Raw genomic sequence first — 12,594 nt, forward strand, 5'->3', positions numbered from 1 at the left:
AGCCTGTGGAGCATCTCTTTCATGCCCTTATTCCCGTAAGTAATCCTCATTCACATCAGTATTCCCAAGGAAGCCAACATCACACACCTCAGTGCCAACCACGTGCTCCTCTCCTGTGACACAACATCAAACAGCCTGTCATTTTCTTTTTTCTCAGCAAAAAAAGAAAAAACAACTTAAACCCAAAACTACTCTTTTTGCGCTTTAAGGTACAATATAATTTCAGATGCTTGTAATTTTATTTTTAATTAAGCATTAAAATATGATGAAGGCAACATCAAAGCAATAAATACCATTTAAAATGTTTCAAAGAGAATTATTTTGAATGCAGTTTTTTTTTTTTGCTGTAAGCTTCAACATGAAGCTTTTCTCCATTTTTCTCTTCATTAAGCAGCAACTCCAGGTGAAAGACCACTACATGTTAATGACCTATGCCTCTCTGTGGAGAATCTTCATGAAAATTGGTTCACCCTTCCTGAGGGATACCAAAACTGCATTTGAGTGTCACAGCTTTTATTGCAAGCAGCTCAGAAGCCTTATTGTCCATGGCAAGAAAAGAAAAGAAAAGGCTCCAAAGTAAGACAAAGAACACACAGAAGAGGAGGAATTGCTGTACAATTCAATCATGCAAACACTGAAAACCACAACACAACAACTAGAAATGTTCAAAGCAGAGGTGGCAAATTAACTGGGTGAGCTCTGGTCTCACCTGAGCTGAGCCTCTGCCTTACCCTGTCCACACCTGTGCTGTCCTTTATCTCAGACTGATGGCAGCTCTTATCTGAAAAATAAATCTGCAGGACAGGCAATCTGCAGGCCACCACAAAGTCACCTGCTGGCAGCTGACACAGCTTATTTTCACAAAGTTCACTTTCAGCAGACTTTCTTTGGAGGCCACTGAAAAAATACCAGGAAAGTTTTTCTGTTTTACTTTTCAGTGCTTTTCTAAATGCTTTAAAATCAAATGACATGAGCTTGACTTAGCAAGTTGACATTTGTTGAAAGATCATTTCTGGCCAAGGGGTGAGCATAAGGATTCTTTTAAAAGCTTTTTATAGCTGTTGATAGACTGACCAAGAGGTCCTAGTTAAAAATAAGCTAGTTTAATTCCTGCACAGCTCTGTTCTCACATGCAACAAGTCATCTTCCATACAAACAGACATGAAGAAATAAAACCTGTTTCTTGTGGTCATTTGCATAGGGACTCCAAAACCAGCAAAAGATTTGGAGCAGAAAATTGGCAGAAGCAGTTGTGGCTTAGCCATGCATATAAGCATTTGTGAGCTAGAGTCCACAATGACAGTAAAAAATCTGCCAATTCAGGCCCACTGGATACTGCTGAGGTTTCTTTATTCAGCCTCAAAGTGAGAGAGTTGCCAGGCATGTTCTGCTTAAAGACTAGTCCATCCTCATTTACAAGATACATCCCTTTCTGTGTATCATGAAACCTTCTACTTGTTTATGGTCTGGATTGGATGAATTTTAATTTATTTTTTATTTTAATAAAAAAAGAAAAATCCTGACATTTAAAATACTATCAGAATCAACTCTTGAAAGATTAGCTGCACAGAAGATAAAAGCCTTGTATACAGGCAGCAACAGGAGAAAAGCTCACGCACACATGGTTTTGACAGAAGTTCTCGAAGTGTTTTTAAACTACAAGAGGGACATCTGCTATCCCTGAAGTTAAAGAGTACCAGTCATTTTTCTGAGCAGGGCTTAAGACCACTTGCAGATTTTTTCCACCACTTAGGTAGGAAATTTAGTCAGTGACTTCTCTTCCATATTCTTCTTTTTTTTTTTCTACTCTTTTGACAATCAGGCAAGTTATGCACTTAGGCTTTCTGAGTCACTTGGGCACAGCTCCAGATGTCTCCAGCATCACACAGCTCGGTCTAGACTCTTCAGAAATACCATGATAACCTCACATACACATTCTGGGCTCTTACACAGATACATTAAACTGTGTCAGCCACAGAGTACAATTCCTAGGTTCTAAAAATCCAACTAGACAGTTTATACCACATCCAATAGATTACTATTACAAGATAATGGACAATTTCTTCTTTGCCGTACTTAAAGCAAAAAGGATCAAGCAGACATTAAAGTATGGTCATAATTAATATTTAATTTCCAAGTATGTCTCTAGAAACTGAGCTCTGTATTGTGAATCTCAAAAAGAACAACAACAAAAGACAGAGGTGCCCAAATTATTTTTCAACTGTCCACAATGTGTTGTTCCTAGGGCAATGTTCAGTGTCCACACTCACACATGGGTATCTGAGTTAGACATTCACCTTAACTGATTTGGGAAGACAGACATTCACCTCTCAGGTGCCATGTGCCAATTTCTCTTAAGACTGCAAGAGAAGCTTAGACATCCCACCAATACGCCCTTCATAGAGTTAAAACCAGCATCTTTTTTTGGTTCCTTCCAGTTTCAACACTAAAGGTGAGAGAGTCATGGAATCACAGAGTGGCCTGGGTTGGAAGAGTCCTTAAAGATCATTTAGCTCCAACCTCCATGCCATGGGCAGGGACACTTTCCATCAGGCCAGGCTGCTCAGAGACTCATCCAACATAGCCTTGAAGAACTTCAGGGATGGGTAATCCACAATTTCTCTGGGCAACCTGTGCCACTGCCTCACCACCATCACAGTAAAGAATTGTTCCTAATCTATCTAATCTAAATCTACTCTATTCCATTTTAAACATCACCCCCCCCAGTATCCTGCCATTACATGGTCTTGGAAAAAGCCTCTCTCCATCTTTCTTGTAGGCTCTGTTTAAGTTCTGGAAGGCCACAATTAGGTCACTCCTAAAACTTCCCTTCTCCAGATTGAACAATCCCAATTCTCTCAGCCTTATGCTCTACTCCAACAACACTGAAGAGACTCACAGATTAGTTACTGAGTCTTTTGGCACCATGAGCTCCATGGCAAAATGCTATTCCATCCCTCCCACAGTCCAACTAAAGCAGCCCATGACTCAGGGAGGCTTCAGGGAAGCGAGTTAACGAGATAAACACTGAGACTTCCTTTATTTCAACAGTAAGGCTCTTTCTAAGGCAGAGGCTGCACTGTGTGATTTGGTAATTGGTTACACTGCATAGAAAAATATTTGCTCAGAAAACGCATTCTATTTGCTTGTTAAGAATAAAACCTGCTTCTTCTCTTTTCAGGGCTGCTTAAAGATTTAATCTGCATCACTCCCAGCCTCTCAGCACAAGAAAACCCCAGGCTGAGCACCATGCACCATTTTAATCACTTCCTCTACCTCTGCCCAGCATTCCAAAGGACCTTAAAAACTTGTTGACACCTGTCTGGGGTTTGAAAAACTTCAATTTTAAGCAGGTGATTGTGGGCTACAAAATATTTAAGGGAGCAAACTGGCAAAACTCTGTCATTCCCAATCCCTGCAGTGAAGTTGCTACACGCAGCACAGTCAGACTGCAAAGGCAACTATAATATCCAATGTTCTTTATTATCATGTCTCAGAGTCCACTTGTTTGCCATTTGCCTTGATCAGCAAATTCCAATGACTTTTCCAATAATCTTTTGAGGCTTCTTCACACAAGACAGAAGTCAGGATTTGCACTGCAGAATGAACTGACTAGAAACATTGAATTACACTCACTGCATGCACCAGTGCCTTCAGAGTGCCTTTGGCATCATCAGGGCAGGATCCACGCAGGATCCAAAATCACACAGCAAAAGCACACACAGTGAGCCACCCCGGCTGCAAAACCTATTTCCTGAGACTTCACACCTCCAGCAACACTCCATTCCTCCACTGGTAACTTGAAAAGAGAGAGAGAAACGAAGTGCTAATTAAATCTAAATTTGCAAGGTAATTGAGAAGGGACAAAGACACAGAGTGGGGATTACACTTAACCATTTTCTGCCTGCATATTCACTTTTGGTAAGCTTATGGTAAGAATGGATGAATGATTTATTTTTAGTTGAGTAAAATATGAGAGAGCTTCAGGATTAAAAGAGCTCATCAAAGTATCTCAACCTGTTATCCCTTGTGAAAATGTCAAATTTTTCAAATAGAGTTATTTTTACTATCTGTTAATTAACTAACATGTTACTGTAAATGCGCTACTGTGGATCTTTTTTAGAAATTTCCTCAAATGTTTGCTAAATTTTGTCATAAAACCACAATGCTTCTGCGTTTTTTGTCTTATATGCCTTCCTTATAACCACTTGCTTATAACCACTTACAGTCACCAAGCTTTCTTATTTCAGGCTTCTGCTCACTGAAATCCCCATCAAAAGGCTAAGTTATCTCCCCAAAACTCGGTGACAGCTCTTCACAAAGCAAAGCAGTCAACCTTTCCAAGCCTCATTAATCTGCTGGAGCTGCCAACAGCCAAGAGCTGAAGGGAAAAGCAGAAGAAACTTGAATTGGAAAATATTTTGACATAATTGAACCAGATGACAAACTAAGCTTAAGCACATGTCAAGCACGGGGAGTGGTACAAAAGCATCGGCTGGGTGATACAGGAAGCTAAACCAAGCCAAGGTGAAGTCAGAGACCTGGGAACAGTGTATATTTTTGTAATTACTGCTAATTGAAAAATAAAAGATTTCCTCAGCCCAAGCTCTTAAGTAACAGCATATAAAAGGTCAAGAATATTTTCTCTTCTTTTTGTTAATTTTTTTTTAATCACACTGTAGTTGGATCTCCTAACCCATGTTTCAAATTAAAGTTTAAGAACAGTATAGTTCACATCATCCCTCCTAGTGGTTTGCTCAGTGCTGACATCCTTCAACACTCCTTACTGTCACGGGTGTGTTTGGTTTTCTTTGTTTTGTGTGGTGGTTTTTTTTTTAAAGTATTGCTTCATCCTGTTTACAACAATTACTGTGTCTCACTTAGCTGAACTGCAAGGCATTTAACGTTTTTACATTTAAGCTGTTTTTTGTCACTACTCCTAAGTGAAGTCTTGCCTTACTTTTGATTTTAAACAGACAAATGTTAAAAAGCACTAAGCAGCAAGAGGAAAAATGATGCTTCTGAAACCTTCACAAGCACATAGAAGTTAAATAATTTTTCCTGCTATGTATCTTATAAACTCAGGTAATCTGCTTGTTGGACAGAAAACAGAACTCCAAGTCCCCATGGATCAGATCATCGCAGCTGGGTGATGGAGTTTATCTGGACGGGTACCCTGATGGTGCCTCCCAGCCTGACACCTTAAGAGCAGACTCCAGTGCTCATTCTGAAATAGGTTAAAACCAAAAGAAAACCTCAATGGTTTTATTATTTGGTAGTAAAGTTAATGACCTAAATAGCACAATAATAGGAGGGGGGAAAAAAAATTCCACACAGAGTCTCTGCAAATTGCTTCCCAGAAAAGCAACAGAAAATCTGTAAGGAAAAGTAATACTCATTTGATTCTTAGCACAACACAATGACACAGGATTTCCTAAAAATAAAATAAAACAAGGAATTTAAAATCCAAGAGCGCAGTTGTAACACGTCCAAATAAACTAAGACACAAGACAAATGCAGAGATAATTATCTATTATTTATAGATATATAGATAATTATCTCTAATTATCATACAGCAAGATAAGTGAGTTTCTTCCAAAAATATAATATCATCACAGAAATCCTAATGGTCTCACAAAAATATAGTGCAAAAAAACAGCTAGTCAAAGCTGACCCAAAGTGCAGGAACTGTCAAAACAGCGCACAGAAATATCTACCACATAAATAGTCAAAACAGGGAATACAGTCACAAAGGGTTTCATTTCCTTCATGTTCAGTTTCAGAAAGCTAGATGACATCTAAAGCAAAAATGTCACAGAGACAGGTTGTATATAACAGCAACATGCCATCAGCCTGGCAGAAACTGAAAATTTTATCCCCATCATATTAATACAGATACATCCAATACCTACATAAAAGGGTTTTTTTCCTACTAGCACAAAAAAAAAAAATGCATAAAACACATTTCAGAAGAAAATTACAAACTTTGGGACAAGCACAAGAGGATTGTGAAGGACAAAAAGTGCAGAGAAGGCTGACTGGAATAAGCAGTCAGATCAAAAGCTATTAATAAGTCAGGACTGATGTTCAACCCTGCAGAATGAAAAAATTATCCTAATCCATTCCTTCACGCAGTCTTGTATCCATAACTGCAAAACACTGAAAAATCTCCAAGCAGCTGAGGACAATTCAGTTGCTTTCTCTGTAACAGAGATTTGGAGGGGGGGAATAATCCAGATGACCACTAAAACCCTGAAAAGCCTCAATGCTACCAGATATTTAGAAAAAGGGGGTGGTGGGAAGGAGCAGGAAGAACCATCCCCTGGAAAGCAGTTGACAACCTCCTCCCCAGTAAATTTAGCAGATACATTGTATTAGAGACAAAGAAAGTCGAAAGAAGTAACAAAAATAAACTATTCCTCCTAGGAATTATATGCAAGATTGCTTTGTAAAACAAACCAACCAACAAGCTGCTTTGCTCTGGAAAAGCAAAAGGTCACCAATCTTGGTGAAAATACAGCTATAAAAAGTTTTTGGCCAAGTATCAAAGACTATGTTTACAAAAGGGCCACATTCATTGTAACACTAACCATTCAAACCTCACAATAGATTTCAGGAGAGAACAGGATGCAACGTCAAACATCTGTTATCACATTATTTTCTTCAGCTCCTCTGCCCAGAAATGACATGGAGACTCAGCCCATCTCCCAAACTTCACAAGAGGCCAGTCAGACACGGGCCAGAGGCTGCCTTGTGACAGCTCCCCGTGCCCAAGACGGCTGGAAAAGTCACAGCTGAACAGTTTGCTCATAACCCAGGTGAAACATCTCACTGAACAGCTGTCCAAACTGCACAGACACATCTGGCAAACAAAGCCTTCCTGGAGGCAGACTGGGGCACTACCTGCTGCACTGAAGCTGGACAGCTAGCTCAGACAAGGACAGCACATCCAGCACTGCTGGGAGCTGGGACTTACTGTGCCTGCAGCTCTTAAATGCAGTGTGCAGACACAATAGGTCCAGTCTTCCAAAAATCACTGGACTGAGCAAGCACTGCATGTAACAGAATTGATTTCCTCTCAGGCTTCACAGACAAAGGGAGAGGCAGCATTCAGCAGCAGGCTCCCACAGCTAGAGCTGTACCTCCTGCCTGGAGCCCCTGCTCCAGAAAGGCCCAGGAACCTCTGCCCTCTCCACTATCCCACAAGGGTATCCTAGAGGCTGTACAGCAGACACTTTTCATCAGAATTACTTACTCCAGAGAGATTGGAAGTAAAACGCAAGTCTGAAAATTAAATCATCAAGAATCGCACTTTCATTTTAAAAATGCCTGATGTCAGTTCCAGGGATGGATATTCAAGACATAATGTAGACAACAGGAAAATTAATAGGGCTATGAGCAAGAAAAGAAAAATCCCCTCTAAAAAAAACCCCAACAAAACAAACCAAAACCCCACATATTCACCTACTTTGGATTAATTGCAGGAACACTTGCAGTGGAAATTAATTTATGTCTGTTGTGCTTGAAAAAGTGCTACAGACAATGTTTAACACATTTAGTACATGATTAATGTTGTCTTTTTCTGTCCAGGAAACAAATGTGAAGTTAGAGAAAGTAGGCTATGTTCCCTTCCTGGAGTCAACATGTCCAAGGTTGGACATGCTCCAAAGATGTGCTTCTTGAAACATCTGTATGTTGAATATTTGACCAGTTCCAGGCCAGAGGATCTAAACCAACAGGGAATCATGGGCAGTTTCCTAGAGCCAGACACTCCTACTGCAGCTTGTCAATGATGGGGGATGCTGCACGTGCAGAACTCCACATGGATAAAGCTGCATTACTGTACACCAGCATTTCCAATCATTGCAGCTTCAGTTACCTCCTGGTCAGCATGAGCCACTCTTCACTTTCAGACAATTAACTGCGTCAGTAAAAATGTCTGACGGCGCTATGATTGAGGGACACAAGATACCAACAACATCCATTTTAACTGTTTTTTTCTCTTCCAGACTGCTACCTTTTTCCCCCACCCTCTCGGGCACCAGTGCTTAGGGTGAGACAAAGAGGAATGCTTTCTTTTAAGCAGAAGCAGAGGAAAAGGTTACCTTGTTTACCAGTAACTCTGGAGCACAAAGAACTACTTTGTCTTTATGGAAGAGGCAGTAAAGGTAGCGTTTCTTAAGGGATGAGGTTTCCAAGGCTGCCCTTGTTGATGTGACTGTGACCCAGAGGGCTGCCTGCAATCCCAGGCAGTGAAGGGCTGCTGGCTTCAGGGTCAACACAACTGCCTCTGCTCCCAGAGAGGACCCACAGCTACAGTGTGCCTGAAAGGATGGGAGGAAGAGGAAGCAGTGCAGAAACTAACATAGGAGGCTTTGTGACTAAAGAGATGGTCAACAGAGAAGGGGACGTGATCTTACTGCTGAGGAGGAGATACTTTCAAAACACTTAAATGTTTTTTCTTGCACTTCATTAACATTCTGACACAGATGCAAGACTACCCCATGTGGAATCACTCTATCTTTTTTTTTTTTCTTTCCTATACAGTGAAGCTGAGCATTATTATTAAATAACTTCCATTCATGCGTTTTCCATACAACCCACAGTGATCAATTACACTGATTCATAGGCAAAGAAATCCAAAATTTTTCTATACTAAGTGTTTCTTAACGCTGAGAGAATATCCCATTATCCAAGAGTATTCAAGATAGAACTGATTTTGCAAGCTTTCTGAAAACTGATGAAGTAGAACTATTTCCCCAGAAAAAAGGGCAAATAGGAGAAGAAAAATCTGTAATGAAACAAGAACAGTGAGATAATGAAAGTGACCTTCCTGAGGAATGAAAAGGGATGTAAGAGATTAGATGATAATATTTCCATGCACGCAAGTAATTATTACAGTAAGAGCAGCTATCCATTATCCAGAGTCACTTTTCATTTACATTGCTTTAACTGCAGTATTAATATTGTTGCTACTTTTAGAAAGATTTTAAACAAAGCCAATATTTAAGATGTCACTCCACAGCTTACCTGTCCATCCAACACATGCACTGTGATAAAATAAATAACAATTCTTTTAACAGCATACAAGAAAATACAAATTTACATTATATGTACAAGGTATTCACTGGAGCATATCCGGGGATCCAAAACATTAAGAGCCACTGGATTTTAACACTGGAAATTGGTAAGCCATCAATTGTTATGCAGGAGTTAAGGAAATGTGAGTCTGAATGGCCTACCTTCACTGCCAAGAAGTTGAGGCCACTTTCATGAGCCAAAGCTTTTGCTATCATGGTCTTTGAGCACCCAGGAGGTCCATAAAGCAGGACACCTTTGGGAGGCTGGATCCCCATTTGGATGAACGACTCTGGATGTTTGAGAGGCCATTCAACTGCCTGCTTCAACTTCAGCTTGACATCTTCTAGTCCTCCTATGTCTGACCAAGATACCTGAAAGACAGAACATTTTTGCTGAATTCAGACCATGGAGCAGAACCATTAAAAAAAGTAAACAAATCCGGAATGTTCTGTAGAATGTGTACTGGTTCTTTAATGAAGTTGTTTTTAATGAGTCACTTCTTCAAAAAGTCTTTATTAAGCAAGAATCACAAGACAGGCTTGTCAGGAATACATAAAGGCATGTGGTATGTCCTACCCAAAAAAACAGGCAGATCTAAAACCTGACACACCTCTTCCTACATGGCTGTGAACAAGCCTGAAACGTTTCTCCACATCCCCCTAGCCTGCTCTTCCTCTGGTCACCATCCACTCCCATTCACTTCAAGTATTAAACATGTCAAGGCACACCTAAATCTAATAATTTTCTGCCTTAAAACATTCTTCCAGAGGTTTGCTCAACATAAATCATCCCTCAGCTCTGGAAAGTGAGTTACATGTGAAAAGCAAGCAGAGTGTTGCTGAGAGGTAAGGTATTGCCTTTCCCCTGAACTGAAATCTTGTGTCACCCTTGGTTTGTCCTTATTTTCTCCTGATGCCAGGACAAAGAGTGGAAACTAGAAGTAGACAGTCTCTGAAAAAGGCAATTCAGCCTGCTATTGAAGTGGATGAAAAAGAGCATTTAGATGTGGTGCAAGCACTTTTGTTAAAGACGAGTAAACTTCAAATGAAATAAAATTTCTCTTGGATTATCAGATTTCTCGTAGATTATTAGACTTCGATGTAGAAGAAAATTAAAAAGAGACCAGAGAGCAAACAGCAAACACAACAAAAGTTTGTGTTTCTGAGTCAGATATCAAAGTCCGGTTTAAATTTCAACCCTTCAACCCTTGATTCTATGTAGGAGCTTTGTAAACTGCACAGAACTAAATTTTGATACTCTTCTGACAACCTTTTCTGAGGGAAGGAGACAACATAAGCTTGTTCTCCTTTTTTCAGTGTCAATCCTTACTCATACCTGGCAAAGCATGGACTAATCATTCCTATCATCATGTCTTTCTACCTAGACAAAGACTTCGACAAACACGAACAGGACCATCTTGAAATTAAAAAGGCCATCATGAATTCCTTATAAGTTTCAGCAACAGAAGGCAAGATCTATTAGCAGTACTTTACATGCACATAAAAAGCCACGGAGAAAACACTTAAATGTTATTTTTACCCTCTTAAATATTCAGTCATTTACCCTCTGCAAATATTCAGTGTACTGAATATCATTCAGGCATCATTCAAGTAATTTTTCAGATCCACTACGTGTCACTTAACACCACCACAAGTGACAGAATTGTACAGAAAAGGTGAAGTAAGGCCACCCTACATGAAGGTTATTTCAGCAATCTGGAGACTTCTGACTTTGCTTACATTTTAAATTCCAACAGTACAAGGCATGGAATCGGTGGGGCAATAGTATTAGAAGCAAAAATTGCTAATAAACCATTACCTTCACATTCTGGTGAATTCTAAACAGAACCAATTTGTCCTCATTTCAAAAGGAGAGAGGTCAAGTGTGTGTGGGGGGGGGGGGGGGGGGAGAGAGGTTGGGGAACAGTCCACCAGCAATAATTACACCCCTCCCACCCTCACGGGAACTCAAAGGAGAGGTCTTGCAACATCAGCAATGAGGTGTGATGTCCCATCACTGTGGAAATGGCTTTAAAGATTAGCCTCGGGGCTGGGCTCACACATACAAAACCAGCTCTCTGCTACAGTGTGTAGGACACCAACATTTCATTACTGCTGCAATCTTTAGCTCTCCCCAGGCCAACACAGCTCAGAGTGCGATGCAGAGCAGCAGCTCCCCAGAGGTTATTAAGCACCAGTAATAAAGAAATAAAGCAGACAGGCAAAGGATGTCTTATCCAGAACCTTTTGGCTGCAAAGACACAAATCTGAGTGTTGAATTACAGTAAAGGGAGTGAAAGAGGCAAGCAAAACCCACAGCACTCCCTGAAAAAAAATTCAGAAAGACCCATAGGAGAGGGAGGAACAGCAACTGCAGTGCAACTCTCCAAAGAACTGCAGTATTAACTTCCTGATTTATAACATGCATCCCCTCTCTCCTAAATCCCTGCTGCAGAAAAAGCAGCCTTCTAAAACAGTTGTAACATAACAGCAAAGTTCAAAAAAAGCTCCGTAAAAATGGAAGGAAAGATGCCATACAGAACCAGGCAGCAAGGATTTTGTGTTTGCCTTAGTCACATCCAACAAAATTCAGACACAAGAGGAAGGAATCGTGGCTTTATTCAGAAGTTACTTTGAGCTCTTGTCATTTGATTGGCACATGGCTACTGCAAAGCAATGAAATATGAAAGAGCCCCACCATCTGAAAAATGAAGCTAAAAATCAAAAAAATCTCATGTATGTCAATGGTTTCACTTGTAAGTAATTACATAGGCCAAAAGTCCCATCCACACCAAGGGGGATGCCAAATGAGTACTGTATCTGCAATAAATACCTAAAAAGCTGATATTATTAATGTACCTCAAATTCCTGTCTTCTCTTTGGGAAAAAAAAAATCTCACAGCTTATAATTTATTTAGAAGTTATTTTCAGCAAGGATTTTTTAGATGACAGCGTTTGCAGAATATCTTGGGATGGAATGGACCCTTAAAGATCATCTAGTTCCAAACTTCTTTCCTCTGGTAAGTGATACGGAAGGACACACAATCTGTTGCACCCACTACTTTAGATTCTACTTGAAACTCACCCCAGGCAGCAAGCACACGTCTTGAAATTTACCCTAAATCTTCAGAGAATATGCATTACTTTGTGGAAATGCACATCCTGCCAGCACAAAAACAATCTCCACTACGTTGTTAATAAAGGAATGAATTCCAGCAGGACCCCAATAACTCAGGGGGTGTTTAACAAATAAAATCAAGTGACAATCAAAGAAGCCACTAGCAGGATGGTTTAGTGGACAAGTGGAGTAGGTTGACCAGGACTGAGAACAGATTTGCTGCAGTACCTCAAGATCTTGCTTCTACCTGGGTAGCATTCCACCTGGCTCCAGAGGGGCTGGAGTGCCTGAGAGGCACAGCACAGGGATAACAACATGAGCCCACAAGCCAGTAGCACAAGGGGCAAGGCAAGAAGCAGTCATTCTGGCTCTCAGCAGAGCCACTTAGCCTTGAGG

The 12,594-nt window shown here is 40.4% G+C and overlaps 1 protein-coding gene across 1 annotated transcript in view; it reads right to left on the reverse strand.

The window, feature by feature from the left end:
* The window catches only part of AFG2A (AFG2 AAA ATPase homolog A), a gene marked incomplete at its 5' end in the record, with an annotated part of 172,416 nt that overhangs the window by 138,604 nt on the left and 21,218 nt on the right, over positions 1–12,594 (reverse strand). The window contains one exon of the mRNA XM_083861281.1: positions 9,243–9,452. Within this exon, the coding sequence (XP_083717407.1) occupies positions 9,243–9,452 (210 nt within the window). The remainder of the gene's footprint in view (positions 1–9,242; positions 9,453–12,594) is intronic.

This window comes from Zosterops lateralis, assembly GCF_965231275.1.
Source record: "Zosterops lateralis genome assembly, chromosome: 5".
In the NCBI taxonomy this organism is placed as follows: domain Eukaryota; kingdom Metazoa; phylum Chordata; class Aves; order Passeriformes; family Zosteropidae; genus Zosterops; species Zosterops lateralis.